Source organism: Rhamphochromis longiceps, linkage group LG11, assembly GCF_057381845.1.
Source record: "Rhamphochromis longiceps isolate RC_006_pf linkage group LG11, R_longiceps_female_GT1.1, whole genome shotgun sequence".
In the NCBI taxonomy this organism is placed as follows: domain Eukaryota; kingdom Metazoa; phylum Chordata; class Actinopteri; order Cichliformes; family Cichlidae; genus Rhamphochromis; species Rhamphochromis longiceps.
The window spans coordinates 39,857,981-39,881,317 of NC_140567.1; the positions used below are offsets into that span (position 1 = coordinate 39,857,981).

The 23,337-nt window shown below is 44.5% G+C and overlaps 2 protein-coding genes across 4 annotated transcripts; one reads left to right on the forward strand and one right to left on the reverse strand.

Annotated features, from left to right (window-relative positions):
• Window positions 1-216: 216 nt before the first annotated feature.
• pmvk (phosphomevalonate kinase) lies at window positions 217-2,134 on the forward strand. Its single transcript, XM_085424104.1, has 5 exons — window positions 217-549; window positions 894-957; window positions 1,350-1,502; window positions 1,575-1,704; window positions 1,785-2,134. The coding sequence occupies exons 1-5, from the start codon at window positions 455-457 to the stop codon at window positions 1,943-1,945; spliced, it is 603 nt and encodes a 200-aa protein (XP_085280230.1). The 5' UTR covers window positions 217-454; the 3' UTR covers window positions 1,946-2,134.
• Window positions 2,135-2,587: 453 nt separating this feature from the next.
• Window positions 2,588-20,171, reverse strand: LOC146660068 (uncharacterized). 3 transcript variants are annotated; one of them, XM_085424103.1, is made up of 9 exons: window positions 19,880-20,171; window positions 15,279-15,427; window positions 6,982-7,115; window positions 6,676-6,793; window positions 5,642-5,712; window positions 5,275-5,350; window positions 4,296-4,358; window positions 3,690-3,759; window positions 2,588-3,378 (listed from the first exon to the last, which is right to left on the reverse strand). In XM_085424103.1, the coding sequence occupies exons 2-9, from the start codon at window positions 15,411-15,413 to the stop codon at window positions 3,296-3,298; spliced, it is 750 nt and encodes a 249-aa protein (XP_085280229.1). In that variant the 5' UTR covers window positions 15,414-15,427; window positions 19,880-20,171; the 3' UTR covers window positions 2,588-3,295. The 3 variants fall into 3 exon arrangements, with proteins under 3 accessions (XP_085280229.1, XP_085280228.1, XP_085280227.1); XM_085424102.1 differs by lacking the exon at window positions 5,275-5,350 and adding an exon at window positions 4,511-4,586 and having other exon boundaries at window positions 15,279-15,424; window positions 19,880-20,170; XM_085424101.1 differs by lacking the exon at window positions 5,275-5,350 and adding an exon at window positions 4,511-4,586 and having other exon boundaries at window positions 19,880-20,170.
• Between the last annotated feature and the right edge of the window lie 3,166 nt (window positions 20,172-23,337).

The following is a 23,337-nucleotide window of genomic DNA, read 5'->3' on the forward strand; positions in this document are numbered from 1 at the left end:
TTTTAAAATAATAAAGTTTCTAGTTTTAAGCTAAAATCACCTCTAATCTGTTTTTTAAATTTCAATTTTCAAAGTTTGTTTTTTTAGCCTCGCTCTTTCTTTCTTTACGTTAGCAGTGACGACGCCCCCTCCTCCCTGCACAGTGGTTCAGTCCACATCTGACGACGATCATGTGTTACCGTAATATCGCTATTGCGTTACACAAACCGAGCTCCGTTTTGTCCACAAACAGCTTGACGCGTCGCAGATCGATGGCCAGTCGGTTTGGTATTGATAATTGATCTGATGAAGCTTCGGTGAGTGATGACCTGCGCTCGCGGAGGACTTTGGTTTTGTTCCTTCCCGTCTACTGGGCCAGTTACGGCTCCGGTCCGTCATGGTCCGACCGGAAATCTGAACTGATAAACAGAAGCTGATCGATGCGCGCGGAGCTGAATGAGAGGATTGATCAGCAATGGAGGACCGGGTCTCCGAGCCCAGCCTGGTTCTGGTCTTCAGCGGGAAGAGGAAGTCCGGAAAAGATTACGTGACGGAGCTGATCCAGCAGAGGTAAACACACCTGGAATATTTCGTAATTTATGGAAAATTCAGCAACAAGAGACATTTGAATTTTCACAGCAGATTTCGGACCCAGTTTCAGCTCCACTACAGCTAAAACAGAAACCAGAGAAGAACAAACTGCACTTTTTGTATAAGATAACCCACCGCCACCACCACCATCATCATCATCATCATTATATCACGATCCAGTTTTTAAATCCGCCTTTCTTAATGTTAACCTTGTATTTGTAAATATTTGTTATTTGTGTTTCCGAGTGTTTGTTGTTTAAAACACAAACACCTGGAACACTTGAACACCTGTCCATGTTTACCTCACTGCGCTGACCGTGCAGGTTGGGCCCTGACGTCTGCTGCATCCTGCGCCTGTCTGGACCCCTAAAGGAGCAGTATGCTCAGGTGAGTCTCACCTGCTCCAGATGCACCTTCACACAAATCTCTGCACTTTACCTGGAGGTCATGAGTTTAGATCCCTGGCCAGCTGGTTCTCCTGGATTAAGGTGGGTGACCGTCCAGGTCTCGGAGCTCCTTCAGGTTTGCTCAGGCTGATGACGATGGAGGATGTGCGAGTAGGGCAGCAGGTTTGATCTCCAGAAGGTTCCTGGGAACCACCTCATGGACCACATCCTCCAGCAGCAGTTTATATTCATACTCAGACATGTGTGAGGTGTCCAGGTGAACCAGCCCATTCGGGGGTCACACCTCATCATACCTGCCAGTTTGCTACTGTACCTGAAGCTGATAAACCACAGCCAGACACTATACCAAGAAGGCTGCTTCTGGTTCTGCAGGAACACGGTCTGGACCTGGACCAGTTGATGGGTCCTGGACCTTATAAGGAGCAGTATCGAGCTGACATGATTCACTGGGGAGAATCTCGCCGCCGCCAGGACCCCGGCTTCTTCTGTCGCCTGGCGAGCAGAGGAGCCTGCCAACCAGTGTGGGTAGGTGAGCGTGGATCATGTTGCTGTGATGTCATCCTTCAGACAGCTGAGCTGTGCTCTGTGATTGGTCAGTTGGTGAGCGACGCGCGGCGGCTCTCAGACCTGCAGTGGTTCCAGGCAGAGTTTCCTCAACAGACTCAAAGTGTCAGAGTTCAAAGTTCCGAGAAGACCAGGTCACAGAGGGGGTGGAGCTTCACTGCAGGTGAGATTGAATCCTCCTACTAACCGTTTGTTTCTCTCACCTTTTTCCGTCTCACCTGTCTGCCCATCTCGGTCTCTCAGGTGTCGACGATGCAGAGTCGGAGTGCGGTCTGGACAACGGAGTTGAATTTGATTGGATTGTAATTAATGAAGCCGACGCCCCCTCGTTGGACGAGCAGCTGCGTCCAATCTTGCAGCTCACTGAGGAAGCAGCTTCAACATCATCAGTAAATCAAAGCTGATCATCAGTGACTGATCAGGTGGTCCCGCCCACAGAACTAACACGTTGACCTAACCTGCAGCTCAGGTGTTTCAGAGCAGCTGCTGCAGGTGGTCTGGCATGTTTTTAAAGAAGGGAGGACGGCATGCTTTCAGCAGAATGAACTACAAAACTATTGTTCAGCTGATCAATAAAGTTTTATTTAACACCTGTTCAGGCCCTGTGTTGTTGTGTTTAGAAGTTTGTAGTCCCCCTCAGCTGTTGCTGGTGTACGAGCACCCTCTGCTGGTCTGAGCAGGTTAAATCAATGATTTCAATGAGAAAGATGACAGCCGAGGCTTCGTTCCAAACTCTGCAGTTCCTACTTTAGTCCAGCAGATGTTGAATGAACGTGGCTCTGCAGCTGGAAGACAACGCTGGTGTAGTAAAAGGAGCCATTTCACCGGCTCTCAGCACACGCCTGTTCCACAAGCCTGAAAGTTTACCCAAGTTTGCACTTTCAGTCACTAGAACGTGACCAGGTTTTAAGACTGAGCCTAAAACTGACCTGGTGTCAGTTTTTAAACTCTCCTGCGGACGTGTATTTGTACTGCAGTACAACTTCACAGCTGCCTCACCGTTTCAGAGGAAAATGAGTCGATCGATCAATAACCCCCAGACTCTGTTTGGTTCTACATACGGTACTTTTATTTTATAAAATCCTGTTTCACTTTCACGATTTATTACAATGAACTGTGACATCATCAGTGATGACAGCACCTGCCTCCAGGTAATCACTTTTCTTAACTTTGATTCTGTCCTAAGGTCAAAGAAAACAGGAGGCGTGTCTGGCTTGTGATTGGCCCCTTTGTTCACCATATTTGGCAGTTGAATGCCTCCGTTATTGGTCACTCCAGTAAGCCACACCCCAGAAGACAAAAACAATAATTAATTGGCTAACAGAAGATTGGCTTTCATCAATCAGTCATCAATATTTATTGTGGCAAAGTGAACTAAAGCAGGAACAACAAACCGTTAAGACAAACACGCCATTAGTCATTAGTTAACGAGGGGTGGGGCTGTTAGTCACTCATTATTACAAAAACATGACTGGGGTGGAGGCAAAGCAAACTGTGCAGAAAAAGTTCAAAGTAGGAATGTGAGAAAAGAGGGGGAGGGGCCAAAGGTGAGGGGAGGAGCCAGATTGGAGAGGAAATATCTCCCACACTCCTCTCATAGCAGGATCAGAGGATCTAGTTTTTGACCTCCAGCAAGCAGAGAAAAGGGGAGGGGCCAGTGACAAAAGGGGTTGAGCCAGAGGAAGAAAGGGAAGAGGAATATTTTGGCCACAGAGTTTCCTGACATCCACGTCAGGTAAGGCGGAGCCAGAGGTTCAGCAGGAGTTGAGCTCCTCCATGGTCTGGTTCAGGGTCGCCTGGAGCTCCAGGTTTGCGTTCTTGGCAGAAGTCAAAGCATCTGCAACACAGAGAGGAGGGGCCAACCAGTCAATGACCAATCACATCAATCACAGGCTGGTCTCTGAGGTCTTACAGTTTTACTTTGTGACCTCAGCTGGCAGCTGATAGTGTAGTGGTAAGACTATATGCCTTTGGAGCGGGAGTTGCAAGTTCGCCCTGTATTCAGTAAGGGTCCTGCTAGAAAACCATGCTAAAACCTGGAATGGCGCAGCTAAGTCTGCAGGCTGTCCGCAGCTCGGACACATGTTGTACTGTGTATGTGACAAATAACACTTGTTGTCTGTGATGAATATTGATCGTGGGCCTCACCTTCCAGACCGTCGATGGTTTTCTCCAGTTTGGCCACCGAGCGCTCGGCAAACTCAGCTCTGGTCTCAGCCTGAAACACAGGAAGTCGGATGACAAAAGGGAAATACACACGGGGGAGAATGTGAAAAGCTGGTCTGTTGCAGAACCCTGATTGGTCGCTCTGGTTTGTTGTTTTGTGCAGGATAAATAGTCAAACTGAAAACGCTCGTACGTCCTGGTTTTATACTTTCTTAAACCCTTTCAAGATATTTTTTGTTTAGTTTTTTTCAAAATAAAACATCACACTTTATGGTCACATTAATCTTGTTTAACTCATTCACTGCCAGCCATTGGCAGTGAATGGGTTAGACCCATTGACTCATTCACTGCAATTGACGGCTATAGACGTCAATGGCAGTGAATGAGTTAATATTCGTGACCTCAGACAAAGTCTCAGACCTTAATTATAAAATTGAAAATACATTACACACTTAGCCTTAAACCGACGATTGGCTGACTTTATTCAGATGCTTCCCTCCATGCAGCTGACAGCTTTTATTGTGAAAAGAAGAAACAAATCGAGTTTCTCCAACAGGTCGTGACGTCACAGGTGAACATGACACTCACCTCCTTCAGTCTGTTGCGCAGACTCTTGATCTCCTCCTCATACCTGTCCTCCTTCTGAGAGTACTGACACACAGAGACAGCAGCCAATCAGAGAGCAGGTACACACAGGTGAGCACACAGGTGTGAGGCTGAACCGTTTCTGGTTCCAGAGACTGCACCGGCTCCGTTCCCCGGCAGAATTACCTGTGCCATGAAGCCCCACCCCCTCCTCCTACCTTGTCGGCTTGGGCCTCCAGAGACTTTGCACTTGTGAACACAGTTTTCAGCTCCTCCTCCAACACCCGGGTCTTGCTGCAGGTCAAAGGTCACATCAGAGGACACAGTGTGTCAGACAGGCATGTGGGCAGGTAGGCTCAGGTGGTGTCAGGTATCAACTACGGTACCTTCCGACTAAAGCAGGATGCACTCAGCAGAACCTGGAAATGTTATGAGCCTGACCCAACTGTTCATACGGTCCCCATCTTTAATGTTCCCGCCTCAAGACTTAGACGGAGCAGCACACCTGCACAGGTGTGCTGCTCTGAGAGATTGCCAGGTACGGAACTGATGATGTATTCTGTCGCCAGGCAGACAGGTGCAAGGTGGAACACCATAAATGTGATCTGTAGGCTCCGCCCCTTTGTTTTCAAGTCATGAGGATGCCAACAAAGCCATTGATTTACATTTCTACCTCACCTGCTGCTTGACATCCTGTTATCAAGATGGCTGCCGAGTGACGAGAACTGCTTCTAGAAGGATTTTAATCAACCCGACACCACCTGAGCACCCTATGAGTTTGTGTGTGTGTCATCAGGTGTGTGCGCGCGCACTGTCAGGTGTCATTGAGCCTGCAGGTAGATTCATGCAGAGCAACAAGAGGAGGAGGGTGAGGAGGAGGAGCTGAAGCAGCAGATAAAGGTCAGAGATCATGGAGGCAGTGGGAGGTCAGGAGGAGGAGCTTCACTCGGTCAGCAGGTCCAGGTCACGTGACCCTCAGTACCTTATCCTCGGACGCCTGCAGACTCTTCAGCGAATGATCGAAGCTCCTCAGCTGCTCCTCCAACCTCCGAACCTTACTGTGAGACAGGTGGAGGCAGGTAGCAGGGCATGCAGACAGTTGCCGTAGAAACAGACAGGGAGAAAGAGGCGGAGCTGTTACAGAAGCAGTGTGGCATCACATCAATGTGATGTCAAAGTTACCAGGTGTGTCAAAGCAGCTTCATGCTGTTACAGAGGCAGGTATGTCCACTTCATTAGGAACACCTACCCGCTCGAAACTCACCTGTGTGGTCCCCGAGGTGTTCCTAATAAAGTGGCTCTGAAAGTGTGTGTGTGTGTGTGTGTGTGTGTGTGTGTGTGTGCAGAACCTCTCGGCCTGCTCCGCTCGTTCTTCAGCTCGCTCCAGCTCTCCTTCCACCATCACCAGTTTACGAGCCACCTGTCAATCAAACAGCACACTGCATTCCTGTGTACGACACCACTATGTACTACTAGGGCTGGGTCATATCATACCGTTCACGGTAATACCGATAGATGTATAATATGGCGATAGAATATGGGTAAAACGTGCATGCGCTGTGCCTTTGTTTACATGCGCACATGGCGGCGACGCAGAACGAGAAGAGTGAAAGCGGATCGTTGAATGAAACAATGAACCAGAACTGGTTTGTAAAAACGCTGCAGCTTCACTGGTGTGGAACTGGTTTAGCTTTCGTCCGTCAGATACACAACAAAGCACTATTTTTGGTAGAGCATGCTAGCGGGCCGTCGCTATTACCGCGTTGTTTGGAAAATACGGCGCACTTAAAATCATCCTTTGATTTGTCTGAAAGTCGACAGAGCCCCTTATAATCCCGTGTGCCTTATGTATGAACTCTGGTTGTGTTTACTGACCTCGAAACGATTTTATGTGCACGGCGCTCGAAAATCTGTCAGATGTTTCAGTACGACTTTGCTAAGCTACGAAGCCGCACCGCTTGATGGATTGTCGGAGCATTACGGCTGTCGTAGGCGGAGCCTCGCGGAGTGATACGTACTGTGCTTCAGCATAATGTTACCGTACTGTGTGTGTATGACCTCTTTTTAAGTGTTGTGGATGTTATACATGGTGATGCTGAGGATATGCCTTTTGGTTAAACTGTCAGCGAGGAGTTTGCATTTGCACTGTTACATGTTTATATAACTTTAATGCACATAAACAGCTGCTTGTTTAAGTGAAAATACTTTGATGTTTTTTTTGCACTAATAAAGTTGTGGAGTTGTAAAGTATTTTGTCTCGTGTCAATTATATCGTCAATTATATCGTCATCGCAGATTTTCAGATGTATATCGTGATAAATATTTTGGGTCATATCACCCTGCTCTAACTATGTGGTAATGCCAGTAGCAGCGTGTGCAGTACCTCCTCATACTTGCGGTCTGCCTCCTCAGCGATGGTTTTGGCCTCCCTCAGCTGCACCTCCAGCAGCTCCATCTTCTCCTCGTCCTTCAGAGCTCTGTTCTCAATCACCTTCATCCCCCTGATTGTGGACAAAGTTATGTGATCACATTTAACCTTTGACCTTCTCAGCACTGCTGCTGTGTAAAACAGCTACAAACAAATCCTACAAATCCTGCAGTGCTTCTCATAGTACTGCCACAGTATTACTGTGTATTATTACAAGCTGTAGTACTTTGCAGTATTTGTGGAATACAAGCGCCCTCTGACCTCTCGCTCTCGTCGGCTACCTTCTCAACCTCGTCCAGCTTGTGCAGCGCGGCGGCGAGTCTCTCCTGAGTGCGGTCCAGGTTCTCCTCGCTGAGCTGCAGACGTCGACCGAGAGACGTGACCTCGGCCTCCGCCTGCGGGGAGACAGACACAGGTCAGCTGACACATCGACCTCTAACCCCCCAGGGGCGCAAACATCCGGTCATTCCCCATCCTGTTCCTTCCTTTCACAATAAAATTCCTTTTCTCACACACAGGTGCGCGCACACACAGTGACAGCTGCACATGAAATACTTAAAGCTAAAAATGTGTTTTTACTAGTTATGAAACATTGTTATTGTAGTAATAACAAGCTTGCTCTGGTTCAGGAGCACAAACAGGAAATGACACAGGAATCATCTGTTTTATAAATAATGTTTCTGATTTCATAATTCACAAACAAAAACAAAGCTTAACTGTAGTTTGTCTATTTACTCTTAAATTATGAAACTCGACTTTAATTCTGCTTAAAGTCGAGTTTCAGCAGCAGAACGCACAAGCAGACTGCGGCCTTTTTAATCCAGCACCTTTAATCTGGAGGTAACAGGAAGTGAAACGGGTCAGGTTTCCTGTACGCATCAGGTCACACAGCCAAGTGTGTGTTATCAGCAGCTTCATGCTGCCGTTTATCAGCGCGTCACGCCCTGATACACACACACACACACACACACACAGTGTACTGCAGTACTCAGAGTACACACTCCGCTGACAGGAAGGGTACTGGATATTTACTGTAACAGGTAGAAATGAGGCTGTGCACACTGTGAGGGAGGAACCACATGTGAGCCACCTCCAGATGTGCGTGAGTCAACGCACCTATCAATCATAGGCATTTTCACAACACTTTGATAATCGGAGGAAATGATGTCGCTGCAGCACAACAACAGTAAGATAAATAACAGGATATTTGTGGAGTCCGGTGACGTAGGCGGTCAAGATGGCAGCTTGAATAGAGATTGACAGACCACGCGACTTTCGCACATTGCATGCTGGGAACTCGTGGCAAAACAATCCAAGTACCGCATCACATGCAAGCATTTGCAGCACCGCAAAACGTTCATTCTCCGGTTCCAATACCTTCTTGGTTTTTCTTTGCCGCCCAAAAAAGGTATGTACAAAACGAAGGAGAACAATGCCGGTCCGTACAAAGACAGACTCGACAAAAAGGCAAAGAAAAGATATGAGGAAAAAAAAAAAAATCAAAGGAGTGAAAGGGTTAGACCCTTACGAGCACACAGAGTGGACAAAAGACGTTAGCATGCTGCCCAACTTTCACCACGCTCATATTTATAATTATACGGTTCTTGGAGTGAGTGCACTTGTCACGGACAAACGAGCGGCATTTAATCCCTGTATACGGCTGCTGCACCAAAGGAAGATAAAGTTCTCCCTACTGTTCCCAGCGGTGCTGGTGCTGAAAAAGGGCAGACGTGAGTTTACTGACACAAAAAAAAAAAAAAAGCCCAGGACTACATTCTGTCTTTACTTTAAGGGAGATATTTACAGTCAGGGCTTGGATTTAAACACTACCCTTTTTCTTTTCCTTTTTTTTTTTCTTGCCCTAGCTTTAATTAACATGCTATACACGATATACTTTGCACCTCCTAACTGTTTAGTTTCAATATTATAGGGCTTCGCAGTTTTATTTGAGTTATTCAGTTGTGCTGCTTCTGAGGATACGAAGCTCACTAAGACTATTAAATTCCTGTAAGTTTTTCAGTTGTTATGAAGCCCTTTTCAGTTTGTTCAGCTAGCTAAGTCCCGGAATGACTGTTTTCCTCATATTACATTGATTTAATATGCTGCTGGCGACAGGTCCTGTTTATGACTGTTCGACTGGTTAGAGTCACGGACCATAAAGTTTATGTTTTGCTTTCTGGGGCTCATAGCCCACCTGAGGGTGACTAGTGTTCTTGGTTGCCCCAGACGTATCTGTTTAAATGTTTATCAGTTGGTATTTTTATTTACTTCCAACCCCCCCCCCCCCAATTTTTCTTACAGCCAGCCTTCCAAATATTGTCCACTCAGTACTGAACTCCTGGTTCTAATAATAAGTTACCCCACGGTTATATGTCCGACACGTATTGCATGATGGCGAATAAGCCACAAAGGGCCCTTACTTTAATGACCTGGAATGTAAAGGGCCTTAACCACTCAATAAAAAAAAGAAATCATGACATTTATCAAATCAAAAAAAGTTGACATTGTCTTTCTTCAAGAGACTCACTTGTCTCCCCAAGAGTCAGATAAACTTTGCCGTGATTGGGTTGGTCAGGTATTCTTTTCGTGTGGCAGCAGTCAGAGTAGGGGTGTCGCAATTTTAATTCATAAGCAGTTACAGTTTAAATGCTCCCGGATGGTTAAGGATGAAGATGGGCGGACATTGATACTCTTGGCTGAGATTCAAGGCCATAGGATGATTTTAAGCAATATCTATGCACCAAACATCAACGACCCCACCGTTTTTGGAAACTTGGAATGCAAAATTTGTGATATGGGCGACTACCCAATCCTGATAGCAGGGGACTTGGTCATGGATGATATACTGGATCGAAGCACTCCCTCACAGCGACACTCTAGATCAGCGTCGGTCGCTATAAAAATGTGTAGGACCTTGGGTTTGGTGGACGTATGGAGAGTATTCAACCCATCCACAAGAGATTACACCTTTTATTCTGCCCCCACAACACTCTGTCAAGAATAGATTATTTTCTTGTGTCAAATTCTATCATGCCCTCAGCAATGTCCTGCTCTATTGGTAGAATACGCGTTTCTGACCACGCCTCTGAGCTCATTTGGTAGCCCCCCCAAGTCTCCCAGATGGAGGCTAAACTCAAGCCTTTTACATGATCCCAACTTTTTCCACTCCTTGAGAGAGCAGATCAATTCTTATATAGAAATTAACTTCTCTACAGCTCCCAGTGCAGGTGTAGCATGGGAAGCTTTGAAAGCCTTTATTAAAGGGTTCATCATCCAGCATGCCTCATATAAGAAGAGAACTGCTCTGACCAAGCAGATAGACCTGGAGAGGAAGATTGCCATAGCTGAAGCCGCTTTTAAGGCAGACATGAGCTCGGCAAATCTGACCCACCTAACTAGACTTAAATATGAGTTTAACTCAATTTTGACTCAGAAAATGGAGTTTTCTCTATTTCGGGCAGAAATACTTCGAAGATGGAGATAAACCTGGCAAAACTACTTGCAAGATATATTAAACAAAAAGAAGCTCAGACTATCATAGCAGCAGTTAGAGCACAGGATGGCACTATGGTGTCAAAACCCTCTGAAGTGAATGAAGCCTTTAGAGATTTCTATATGCAACTCTACTCCTCTACTCTAGCTCCCCAACTGGGTCTAGAGAGTATTTTAAATTCAGGGAATTTAAAATAGAAAGTAGCTCGTCCACAGAAGGACTGGTAGCTCCCCTTACGATAAGGGTTCAGATCGCGCGAACAGGTGTGAAATGTGTGTGTTTAGTTTGTTTGTTTGCTTGTTTTAATCAATTTTAAATCATGCTTTTTATTTGTTTTTGTTTCTAATGTCTCTGTAAAGCACTTTGAATCACCTTGTTGTTGAATTGTGCTATACAAATAAATTTGCCTTGCCTTGCCTTACTCAGAAATACAAGCAAACTCTCAGGAAATTAACAGTTTTCTCTCCCCCCTCAACCTCCCAACTCTCTCTAGGACACAGGTGGACTCCCTGGACGCCCCAATTTCAAAGGAAGAGATCTTAAGGGTAATCAAAAACCTTCCAATTGACAAGGACCCTGGGTTGGATGGGTTTACAGCCGAGTTTTACAGGAACTTTGCAGATGAGCTCTTCCCTTTACTTCTGCAAATGTTTGAGGAGGCCCTGGATAAGGGCAGCCTGCCACCAACACTGTCAGAGGCACTTATTTCGCTTGTCCTAAAGAAAAACAAAGACCCGCTTGACTGTAAGAGTTACAGACCAATAAGCTTGATCAATTGCAATTGCAAAATTTTAGCTAAGGTACTAGCAACCAGATTAGATGAGGTCATGACTTACTTAATACACCCCGACCAAGTTGGTTTTATTCGGACCACAGCTCTGCCGATAATATTAGACGCCTAATTGATATTATGTGGGCAACCCAGGATAAATCCTCTACGGGGGACTTTTCTCCAGCTATAGCCCTCTCCCTGGATGCAGAGAAAGCATTCGACAGGGTGGAGTGGCGTTTTCCTCTGCCCCCCTCTCACGGACAATAACCATATCCAACTTCTTAATAGCAATGAACTGGTCTGCATTGGTGCATCATATCTTTATTCTCTTCCCCCTCCTGCCCCCCCCCCCCTTTCTTAAATAGATAACTATCATATCTGATATCATATCTCACAGTACAATAATATTGAATGGGTTGCATTGTTGTATTTTGTCATGTTTCTCAGGTCTTTGTCTGAATTTCTACGAACATTATTGCTAAGGATTGTCTTATTGCATTGGAGTCACACTGGGTTAAATATGTACACTTGGGTTTTAAGGGGTATTTATTATTTTCTTCTTTTTTTTGGGTTGTATGGAAGCCCCAAACGCAATTTCATTGTTCTTGACAATGACAATAAATAAATAAATACTAAAATACTATTTTGTGTAATGGAAGCATTTGGCTTTGGCCCAAAATTCATAAGGTGGGTCAAACTTCTCTACAACAATCCAAGAGCATCAATACTAACGAACCGTATTGTATCACAGTCCTTCGACCTCCACGGAGGTACAAGACAGGGCTGCCCACTGAGTCCTTTGCTTTTTGCTCTAGCTTTAGAGCCTCTGGCAGCAACAATACGTAGAGACCCTGATTCTCCAGGTATCCAGGTCCACAATAATAATCACAAGTTGATGCTCTATGCTGATGACGGCCTGGTCCTAATATCGCAGCCAGAACGCTCTCTACCTGCTCTCTTAAGAATTATTAACCGGTTCTCTAATATATCAGGATATAGACTAAATTGGTCAAAGTCTGAAGCGCTCCCTCTGACAGCCTTCTGCCCCAAAACCCTGTTCCAGCTGGGGGATTTCAGCTGGCCTCAGACCGGTAACAAATACTTGGGCATTACATTCCTCAGTTTGTTATACAACATAGTTCAGGCTAGTTTTGAAACTCTATTGGACAAGTTCAGAACCGACATAAGTAGATGGTCCCCTTTGTTCCTCACCCTTTGGGGTAAAGTTAACATCATCAAAATGAATTGTGCTCCAAAATTTAATTACCTACTACAAACACTCCCGCTAAAAATCCCATCAAAATATTTTCATCAATTTGACAGATTGTGCAACCAATTCATACGGAACAACAGACGCCCTAGAATAAAGCTTAAAAAGCTACAGCAGCCAGTGGAGTCGGGAGGCCTGGGAGTCCCAGATTTACTGTTTTACCATTATGCTTTCGGTCTGAGACACATGGTTCACTGGCCCTCCCTCCAGAACGAGCCCCCCCATGGCTTAGTCTGGAGAGTACTTTGTGCTCACCACTCCCTCCGATGCACATTTTAACCACCAAGCTCCCACCAGATATACAAACCCACCCCATTCTTCCGGTTCTGCAGACGGTCTGGAAGAAGGTGGCCTTGCTATTAAATTTTAACTCCCACCTTCACACTGAGGCTTCCATATGGCTCAATCCCAAACTCTGCATTAATAAGTTTCCGTTTTTCTGGAGACTGTGGGTCCAGACTGGGATACTTGTTCTCGGAGACCTGTATCAGGGGAGTATTCTCAAGTCCTTCAACGACCTTAAAGCAGTTTTGGTTGCCACAGAGTCAGTTTTGGAGGTACTTGCAGCTCCGGCACTTATTGCTCAAAACTTTTGGTTCCCCCTAAACACCACCTCCAACTATTGAATATCTCAGCTACATCAAAAAAATCTTTGGGGGAGGTCGTGAAGTCTCTAAATATTACTCAATGCTTGTTAAGGGCACGAGTAAAGGGCTACCCGCCCTCCAGTTAGCTTGGGAATCTGACCTTGGTGTGGCTTTTACAGATCAGGAATGGACTGCAATTTTGCAGAATAGTAAAAAGGTGTCCAGGGAACTTAGAAGGACACTAATCCAATTTAAATTACTACACCGAATTTACTGGTCGCCACACAGACTGTATAGGGCGAACCTCATGCAGATGTCAGACTGGGGTAGGCACATTGACCCATATGATTTTGGAGCTGTCCTAAAACCCAAATCTTTTGGACTGAGATACATGACTTTATCAAATCAACCATACGATGGGATATTCCTTTTTCACCAAGACTATTTGTTTTGGGGGACCCATCACTCCTTAAATATGCTCCGCCTAAGGCTGCTGTGGTTACAGACTGCATTGATGCTGGGGCGTAAACTCATTATTTCCCAGTGGAAGGCCCCTTCCACCCCACCTGTCTCTGTATGGCATATTCAACTAGGGAGACTTGCTGCACTTGGACAACTGTCATACAGGCTTCTGAATAAAGTGGAGAGTTTCCATCTGAAGTGGGATCCATATCTGTCCAGAATAAAACGAACAGACTAGAACTTGGAGTGGGACTGACATTGACATTCTGACGAAGCACCCTCAGGGATGTCAGGGTGTGGCATGCAGTAAGACCCACATAGTCAAAGGCTGGCTGTTTTTGTTTGTTTATCTCTTGCTTTGTTTGTCCCCCTCATTTTGGTTTTGTATTCTCTACTGTTCTGCTGCTATGCTGATGCTTTTTTTTTTTTTATGTGATGTAATCTGTCTCTGCAGTGGACTGTAGTGTTCTCAAAGCACAATAAAATATTAATCACAAAAAAACAAAAACAGGATATTTGTAAATGTTTACAAACATAAGAGCTCAGTTATAAACATCCAGAATATTACAGAGGTGAAATATATCTGTGTTTAAAGAAGCAACAGGAACGTGTTCATCGAGCTTCATCACTTCCTGTTCACGCTGGCCGCCGGGTTAACGCATTCTCCTCCAGCATCATCAAACACGATCAGCATGTTGTCACGGACAGCTTAAACAGCCAATCAGAGTAAAAACAGCACCATGCTGAGCCAACCAAGTGGCTGGACCAAATATTCACAAAAACTCAGGCGACTGTGTCAGCGAGCCCATAAACTTAGAAAAGGTGAGCGCCCTCTGCTGCAGCCCTGCTGGAACTACACAGCTCGCCTGATCTCGCCCTGCTTCAAACACGCCGAGTTCGCTCTAAACTTCAGGCTGTACACCAATCAGAGCCAGCCGCATCAGGCACACTTCCTGTTTTGTGACTGAAGTCTGATTGCGAGTAATGGCATCACTTCCTGTCTGACGGCAGGTAAATGCAGTGCCACATAAGCCTTTAAGCCTTACCACAGAACCAAGTCCGCCAGAGCTTATCTTTATATTTTTACAGGCTGTGGAGCCATTTTTGGGAGCATTTCAAGTTGCTATACATCAATACAACAGTTGTAGCCCAGATTTTAATAACATGTATGCATTAAGTCCATAGTAACTACATAAATTGCAAAAAAGTGCAATGAACAAGAAAATTGAAAATTGTTTTTGATTTTTTTACATATATTTCTAGTTAGAGAAATTTTTATAATTTTTATATACTGCAGGAAAAACAAAAATAAATATTATAATGCAAATTTGCAAAAGATTCAGCATGTGCATCAAAACAAACTATTTCCAGCAGTGCAGTTTGAGTTGTAAGCATCCCAGAAACTATTCAGAAAAGCATAACACTAAATATGACTTTTAAAAACACCAGTATAGGCTTATAAGGCCCTGAAGCTAAAAAAAAAAACGACATTTTCCACGAAAATGACATCACTTCCAGTCTCGGCCAGGTAATGGCGGACATGCGATTGTTCGCGCTGACGTCTATTCCAACGTAGGAAGTGTTTTGAACAGCTGAAAGCGTGTTTCTGGAACATTATGTTTTTGTTGCTGCAAGCGCTTTTTATGCAGTTTTTTCAAAGCGTTATGTGGAAGGAAACCGTGACCTAGGGCAAGCTGATGGCATAAGATGCAAGTACAACTCCTCTGGTTTCATACGCAAAAATTTTTTGCGCTAGCTTACGTGGTTCCAGTTCTACAGAGATTTAAAAATAGTTACGCAAAACGGAGCGTGCCCACTCCGACCGGTTTTAAAGGGTTAAACCCACAATGACAAATGCACAGCAGTACAGGACTGTGGGAGCGCAGCCTCGTGCCATCTGACAGGAAACAGCTGTGAAATACGTGATGTCATCGCCTGTGACTTAAGGACATCGTTCGGGTGCGTGTGCCGTACCTCCTCCCGGGTCCTCTTCTCCTTCTCCACCTCCCTCTGCAGTCGCTCTGCCCGCTCCTCAGCCTCCTCGGCCTGCTCCTGCAGGACTTTGATCTTTTTCTTCACTGCCTCGATGCTGTTCATGCCGCCACTCATCTTTTCTTCTTCTACTGCACAGAAAAAGTTTATTACACACTTTTCACAGTAAAACAGAGCGCCGCACATACTTATTCTGAAATAAACTATCAGCAGGAAGTCCGTTCAAACGACGTTTTGTAAGAGTGAAATAATTACAGCTGTGGTCAGAGGGAGGCCCTCTATCACTGAGCCGGGGAGCGAACACAGCGAGCCGCGGTGTGATACACAACGTGGAGCTTTTCAGAGCTCTGTGTGTAAATACATGAATCCAAAAAAAAAAGGGGCAAGGGGAGCTCACTTCTACAACCTGTTAGCGGTCCGGACTTGTCCACGCCAGTAAACACGACTTTACAATAACGTAAACACAAACGCAGACCAAATGTCTCCGTTTAGAAATGATCCTGAAAAGAAAAACAAGAATAAGGCAGAATTTACACGTCAGTCGAAGCTCAGAGAAAAATCAAACATTGAGGCAAGAATTCAAACACTGAGCTCAACAGCTGGAAAGAAAGAAGCCAAACCTGAGCCATTTCAGGAAGAGCTCTGTGTTAGTGGCCTTTAAAACAAATGTCGCAGCGCCAGTCACTAACCCGGGTTAGAGTATCCAGCTGCTGAGGCTCAGTGACAAATAGAGCTGCATGTCATCAGGGGGGTTCAGAGTGGACTCAGATCATCATCCATTGGGCGTAAAACGTACAGCTTATTGCACCAGCAGCATCTGCTCTTATAGAACTATCATTAGCTTACAGCTTTAAGTGTTTAAGGTCTGTGCTAACTAAAAATAAAGACAAGATGATAGTTTATTAAATTTTAATGAAGTTTGCAGATTGTTTCAGTGGAGTTTAATAAACTCCTTGCTATCTAAAATATAAAATAACATATTCTCGAGCATCTCACACTTCTGATAATCAGCTGTCTGCTTGACGTTTATTCAGCTGTGTAAAAACTATAACTTTAATCTCAGCCAAACCGATTTACTCAGGAACAAATAAAACACTAAAAAAAGCCAAACAATAACATTTTAAGTTATCTAAGTGACTCATATATCATGTTTAACCTGAGTAGCGAAAGACGGCGGTGGGTTTGAAAACGATTAGCCGGGAGTCCGGTGTTCTCACGGCGCTAGTGAGCCTAGCCCCCGGCTCGCTATCGAGCTAGTGGGTAACAGACGTCTCCGAAAAGGTCGGAGCGCTTTTGAAAATATGCGGTGTCTTGATAAACTGAGCAGATATTTGAGGTTTACACAGCTACATTCTCGCCTGAAAATATGTTAAACGTTTATTTTGTGACCCAGAAAGAATAATAAGAGTAATATTAAAACTAACTAGCTACCGCCATTGTTGGAAACTGAGCTGGGCTGCGCTATGAATTCTGGGACACAGCTTCTTCTTCTTCGGGGTTTAACGGCAGCTGGCATCCTTGTACATGCAGTGCTGCCATCTTCTGTTTCAGTCCGTTATTACACTCTTAAATCCTGCTACTTATTCCTGCGTCTTTTGTGATCTTACAAAGCTTCAAACGACGCGTCGACTATTAAATCAGTCGTCGACGATTTCGATAGTCGACGTAATCGTGACTAGTCGACTAATCGTGGCAGCCCTAGAGACCAGTCTTACTTGTTATCATCTATCGTCCACCTGGGCCTTACACAGAGTTTCTGTCTGATTTCTCAGACTTTTTATCTGATTTAGTTCTGAGCTCAGATAAAATAATTATTGTGGGGGATTTTAACATCCATGTAGATGCTAAAAATGACAGCCTCAACATGGCATTTAATCTGTTATTAGACTCAATTAGCTTCTCTCAAATGTAAAAGAACCCACCAAGCTTGATGATGACACCATCAACATGCGCTATCGCAGTAGAGCGGTATAGTCAAAATCTCTACTGTTGGCCAAATTTATATCGTTTCTACCGCCCACCCCTAGTTACAAATTATCTTTCATATTGACTCATCTCACAGAGGTCCTGCTAGACCTCAGTGCAGCGTTCGATACTGTCGACCATAATATCCTATTAGAGCGATTAGAACATGCTGTAGGTATTACAGTGGTTTGTATCATATCTATCTAATAGACTCCAGTTTGTGCATGTAAATGGAGAGTCCTCTTCACACACTGAGGTTAATTATGGAGTTCCACAGGGTTCAGTGCTAGGACCAATTCTGTTTACATTATACATGCTTCCCTTAGGCAGCATCATTAGAAGACATAGCATACATTTACACTGCTATGCAGATGACACCCAGCTCTATCTGTGCATGAAGCCAGATAACACACACCAATGAGTTACACTGCAGGAATGACTTAAAGACATAAAGACCTGGATGGCCGCTAACTTTCTGCTTCTTCATTCAGATCAAACTGAGGTTATTGTACTCGGCCCTGAAAAGCTTAGAAATATGGTATCTAAGCAGATTCTTACTCTGGATGGCATTACCTTGGCCTCCAGTAACACTGTGAGGAACCTTGGAGTCATTTTTGACCAGGACATGTCCTTCAACGCACATATTAAACAAATATGTAAGACTGCTTTCTTCCATTTGTGCAACATCTCTAAAGTTAGAAATATCCTGTCTCAGAGTGACGCTGAAAAACTAGTTCATGCATTTATTACTTCCAGGCTGGACGACTGTAATTCATTATTATCAGGAAGTCCTAAAAACTCCCTGAAAAGTCTTCAGCTAATCCAAAATGCTGCAGCAAGAGTCCTGACAGGGACTAGAAAGAGAGAGCATACTTGAGCCTGATTCTGCCAGAGGTTTCTTCCTGTTAAAAGGGAGTTTTTCCTTCCCACCATCACCAAAGCCCTTGCTCATATAATTGTTTGGGCTTTCTCTGTTTTCCTCGCATTATTGAAGGGCCTTTACCATATATGGCACCTTGGGGCAACTGTTCTTGTGATTTGGCGCTATATAAATAAAACTGAGTTGCATTAAACCAACGTGTATATTTTTGAGTGACCAAGCCGTACGGAAAGCAGTGATCAGGCGGTTCTCGAATGTGTAAGAAAGATTAGTGATATGCTGTGTTGCTGGTGATACGTGAATGGCTCGAACTCATGAAGAACCAAAACAAAAACCTGCTTTTCCTGGAACGCGTCAACTCTGAAGCGACATGACTGTCAAGTTCTGACAGCCAATGGTAACATGGATGGGACATAGCATAACATAGGGCTGTGTGATATGACCAAAATCTCATATCCCGATATAAGACATCTATCGTCCCAATAACAACAACAACAACAATAATAATAATAATAATACTAATAATAATGGATTGCATTTATATAGCGCTTTTTCGGGATTCAAAGCACTTTACAATACCACTATTCATTCACTCTCACATTCATACACTGGTGGAGGCAGCTACAGTTGCAGCCACAGCTGCCCTGGGACAGACTGACAGAGGCGAGGCTGCCATATCGCGCCACCGGGCCCTCTGACCACCACCAGTAGGCGGTAGGTGAAGTGTCTTGCCCAAGGACACAACGACCGAGACTGTCCGAGCTGGGGCTCGCAACACCACAAAACAAACGATTGCGTAAAATGAAACGATAGACGTTTTTATATTGTCATCCGATATATATCGTTATATCGAACAGCCCTAGTATAACAGCTTAGCTCAGACAGAAGGCGGCGTGGTTATTTCTGCTGTCAGATCCCAGTGGCATCCTGCAGCCCATAGAGAAACATGGGTTTCGCGCTCCTGAGATGAACGAAGAGGGCAGAGCAATCTCTGCTTTAGATCATCTCCACAGAACAGCGTCCTCTGGGAGGACCCGATATTTGGATTGGGTATCAGCAACGAGTTGATCTCGGGGAATTTTCCTCGCAGTCAGCTGACACAAATCCGCTGAGATGGGTAGCCGCTGTTCCACCTGAGCACCAGTGGCTCTTTCTTGTGCTGCATCAGCCTCTTGATTCCCAACACCGCCAAGCTGAAGGCTGTAAGAACGACTGCTACACTTGAGCTCAGCTCAGAGATTCTTAGAGTACTCTGATTATTCTTAATAATCTGATTTCCACACACTGCTGGGCCTGAGCAATGACCCATCCTCCAAGTGTGATTAATGTACAGGGTCATCACCCGTATTTTTGACCACTGCTTAAACTGATCAAATCGGAAGTGTAGGTCAGAGTTGAAGCTTTGACCTGAAGAGACACGTTCAGGGGGCGGTTCTAGTTCTCTCCCCCTATGATTGGCTTTTTTAAATAAAGTTGGTCTGAATAAAACTCAAACTTTAGTCCCTCCCTGTGCCCGCGCACCTCTCACGTGCTCAGGTCGTTTATCCATACCTCATCGATTATTACCGACTTTATCGGAAGCACGTTTTTCACACCTGACTTCCTCTTGTGTGCGCCACTGTTTGTTCCGTGTTAGCACGTTAGCGCCGGAAGCTAGCTGCGGACACCGCCCTGTTAGCGGCTAGTTCGTTAGCTCAGCTCAAGTGTGCTCGGCTTTACCCGTGTGTCCCCCACTTACCTGTCCGAATCCTTGGAAACAGTCACACCTGTAGCTCGCGCCCTTCTTCCGCTGCACTCACTTCCCGGTCAGCTAACTGTTAGCTGTTGGCGGCTAATGCCTCACTCTCCGTGAAGTTTGACGAACTGTGAATCGCGCTCCGTCTCAGCCTCCGCGGACTCGAGTGTCGTGTCGGTCCTCGTGCTCCCTGTTTGGGTGGTGGTCTCGATTTCTGGTCTAGGGTTCTGGTCGCGCTGAGTCTGGATTCCGGTTCCAGCCAACTCCCAACTCAGGAGACTCCGCCCTCTTCCGGGTTAAATTCGCTCCACGGGAAGTGATGTTGCACTATGTCCTCTTCAAAGTAAAAGTCCGAAAGAAGAAGCTGCCGAGTATCAAAGTTTAAAATCAGACTCCTGAGCTCTGTGAATACCTCCCGGACAGCTGACATTAACGCTCTCTATCAAAACTAAAGAAAGTGTATTAATTCTTTGTGCAAATATGACTGTTTTAAATGAATTAAAACGTACTTTTTACTTTTAATTCCTCTCAGACAAACTGCAGATTTAATAATGGATTGGATTTATATAGCGCTTTTCAAGGCACCCAAAGCGCTTTACAATGCCACTATTCACTCACTCTCCCATTCATACACTGGTGGAGGCAGCTACACTTGTAGCCACAGCTGCCCTGGAGCAGACTGACAGAAGCGAGGCTGCCATATCGTGCCATCGGCCCCTCTGGACAGATTTGCTTCAGTTTTACCGGTTTTAGTGACTTTCCTGAAACTGAATGGACTCTTCAATCTCTGGCTGTGTTCTGTTTTGTTTTTGGGTTTTTTTTCCCCTGAAGAAGTTGTTTTTGAAACTCCTTAGCTGTTAATCCCCTCTCATTGTGATTGAATATTAAACCTTAGAAAGCATAATGACAATTTTTTTTTTAACAAACCAAACCAGAAATCTTCTCCAGCTTGTTCTTCTGATGTGTTATTGCAATTTGGCTCTAACTAAATCAATTAAATTAACAGCAGCAGCCACCTCGAGGTGGGAAGAAAGTGTAGAAGATCAGAGAGGAGTGACTCTGACAGGTGTGCACAGGTAGCTCCAGCGTGATGTTAAAGCAGACTGTGTGCTGGCCAGCAGGAAGACCCCCACTTTCGTGCTGTAACAGCAGCGATCTGTGGTCCTGGGACATTGATCAAGCCGCTCTTCTATGGAACCAGCTCCCTGTTCGGATTATACAATTTTCTTCCTGTTAAAAGGGAGTTTTTCCTTCCCACTGTTGCCAAGGGCTTGATCAAAGGTTGCCATTTGATTATTGGGTTTTCTCTGTATTATCATAGGGCAGTGTGCCAAACAGACAATGCTGGGGGCCAGAATTCGTCCGCAAAGGATTCGATTTGACCCACTGGACCAAGGGCGGATCTAGAGAAATTTTCTTAGGGTGGCATGAGGGTGGCAAAATCAAAGCCCTTTTTTTCAAACACACATGCAGGTGGTTACATATGGTTAAAATGATGCAAATGCAGTAAGTATACACGTTTTTCATAGAAATATAGTCCATAACTTAATTATTTTCTGTAGCCCCCATAATTAAACACTTTAGTGACATAAAACATGTGATGTTATGTACTGTATAGCCTGGATAATAAATAAAGATGTAACGCTGTAAGTATATGATCCAGAAAGCTACACCACATGGGGCGGTTCATTTACCAACACAAGTCTAACTTAAGTTTCACTGTTTATTGTTAGAAAAAAAGGTAAAATCGTTACAGCTTAAATTACACAAAATGTCAGAAATCTGCACTGTCATGCACAAAAATCTAAACCTAATTTTTCATGATTTGTTGGATTAACCCTCTGAGGCCCAAAATATAACCGGTCATTTTTGACTTCTTTTGATTTTACGTTTGTATTTCACCTTCAAATTGTGCCATTTTATTTTTTCCCCTCTTTGTTTGGTATCATTCTTTTCAGCTTGACCTCACGTGTCTGAATTTAGTTGTTTTTTCATTGACATACTGTGTTAACACAACTGATCTGAAATCACACAAACTTCAAATCCTAGTAGTATCTTTTTTACTGTAAACAAAAAAACAGACATGTTGAGTAAATTATTCTTATAACTTGAAATGTAAATATAAATTGTACATTTTGAAAACTTATGCACACATTTTGTAAACATATACAACTATTTATCTAAAAAATGCAGCCAATACACCTGCCATTTTTTTATTTTTATTTTGTACAACCATTTAAAAATATTACTAAAACTAAAATCAGGTGTCGCAATAAGATGCCCCACAAATTATGTGTGACAGTAAAAAGAAATTGTTTGTCCACCACAAGACAGGAGAACAGCACAGGGATAAACCTGCAGGCCTGACAACAGGAGGTGTATCACTCCGCTGGTTTTCTACTTGGTGACAGTGCTGGGTCATATCATACCGTTCACGGTGATACCGGTGTAATGTTGGGCAACGATAAGAAAATGAAATATGGCGATAGAATATGAGTAAAACGCGCATGCGCAGTGCCTTTGTTTACATACGCACATGGCGGCGAAAAAAACAACTCCCTTTTAACAGGAAGAAACCTCCAGCAAAACCAGGCTCAGGGAGGGGCGGGGCCATCTGCTGTGATTGGTTGGGGTGAGAAAAGGAAGACAGGATAAAGACATGCTGTGGAAGAGAGACAGAGGTTAATAACAGATATGATTCAATGCAGAGAGGTCTGTTAACACATAGTGAGTGAGAAAGGTGACTGGAAAGGAAAAACTCAGTGCATCATGGGAATCCCCCAGCAGCCTACGTCTATTGCAGCATAACTAAGGGAGGATTCAGGGTCACCTGGTCCAGCCCTAACTATATGCTTTAGCAAAAAGGAAAGTTTGAAGCCTAATCTTGAAAGTAGAGATAGTGTCTGTCTCCTGAATCCAAACTGGAAGCTGGTTCCACAGAAGAGGGGCCTGAAAACTGAAGGCTCTGCCTCCCATTCTACTTTTAAATACTCTAGGAACAACAAGTAGGCCTGCAGAGCGAGAGCGAAGTGCTCTAATAGGGTGATATGGTACTACAAGGTCATTAAGATAAGATGGGGCCTGATTATTTAAGACCTTGTATGTGAGGAGCAGGATTTTGAATTCTGGATTTAACAGGAAGCCAAAACAGGAGAAATCTGCTCTCTCTTTCTAGTCCCTGTCAGGACTCTTGCTGCAGCATTTTGGATCAGCTGAAGGCTTTTCAGCGAGTTTTTTGGACATCCTGATAATAATGAATTACAGTCGTCCAGCCTGGAAGTAATAAATGCATGAACTAGTTTTTCAGCGTCACTCTGAGACAGGATATTTCTAACTTTAGAGATGTTGCACAAATGGAAGAAAGCAGTCTTACATATTTGTTTAATATGTGCATTGAAGGACATGTCCTGGTCAAACATGACTCCAAGGTTCCTCACAGTGTTACTGGAGGCCAAGGTAAT

Bases quoted from the DNA above. Each gene is read 5' to 3' on its own strand.
- pmvk (XM_085424104.1), top strand. From the start codon at position 455: ATGGAGGACCGGGTCTCCGAGCCCAGCCTGGTTCTGGTCTTCAGCGGG. The intron at 550-893 runs GTAAACACACCT...CTGACCGTGCAG, and splicing joins ACGGAGCTGATCCAGCAGAG to GTTGGGCCCTGACGTCTGCT. The intron at 1,705-1,784 runs GTGAGATTGAAT...TCGGTCTCTCAG, and splicing joins GGGGTGGAGCTTCACTGCAG to GTGTCGACGATGCAGAGTCG.
- LOC146660068 (XM_085424103.1), bottom strand. From the start codon at position 15,413: ATGAGTGGCGGCATGAACAGCATCGAGGCAGTGAAGAAAAAGATCAAA. The intron at 7,116-15,278 runs GTACGGCACACG...GTCTCCCCGCAG, and splicing joins AGAAGAGGACCCGGGAGGAG to GCGGAGGCCGAGGTCACGTC. The intron at 5,713-6,675 runs GTACTGCACACG...TTTGATTGACAG, and splicing joins CAGACCGCAAGTATGAGGAG to GTGGCTCGTAAACTGGTGAT.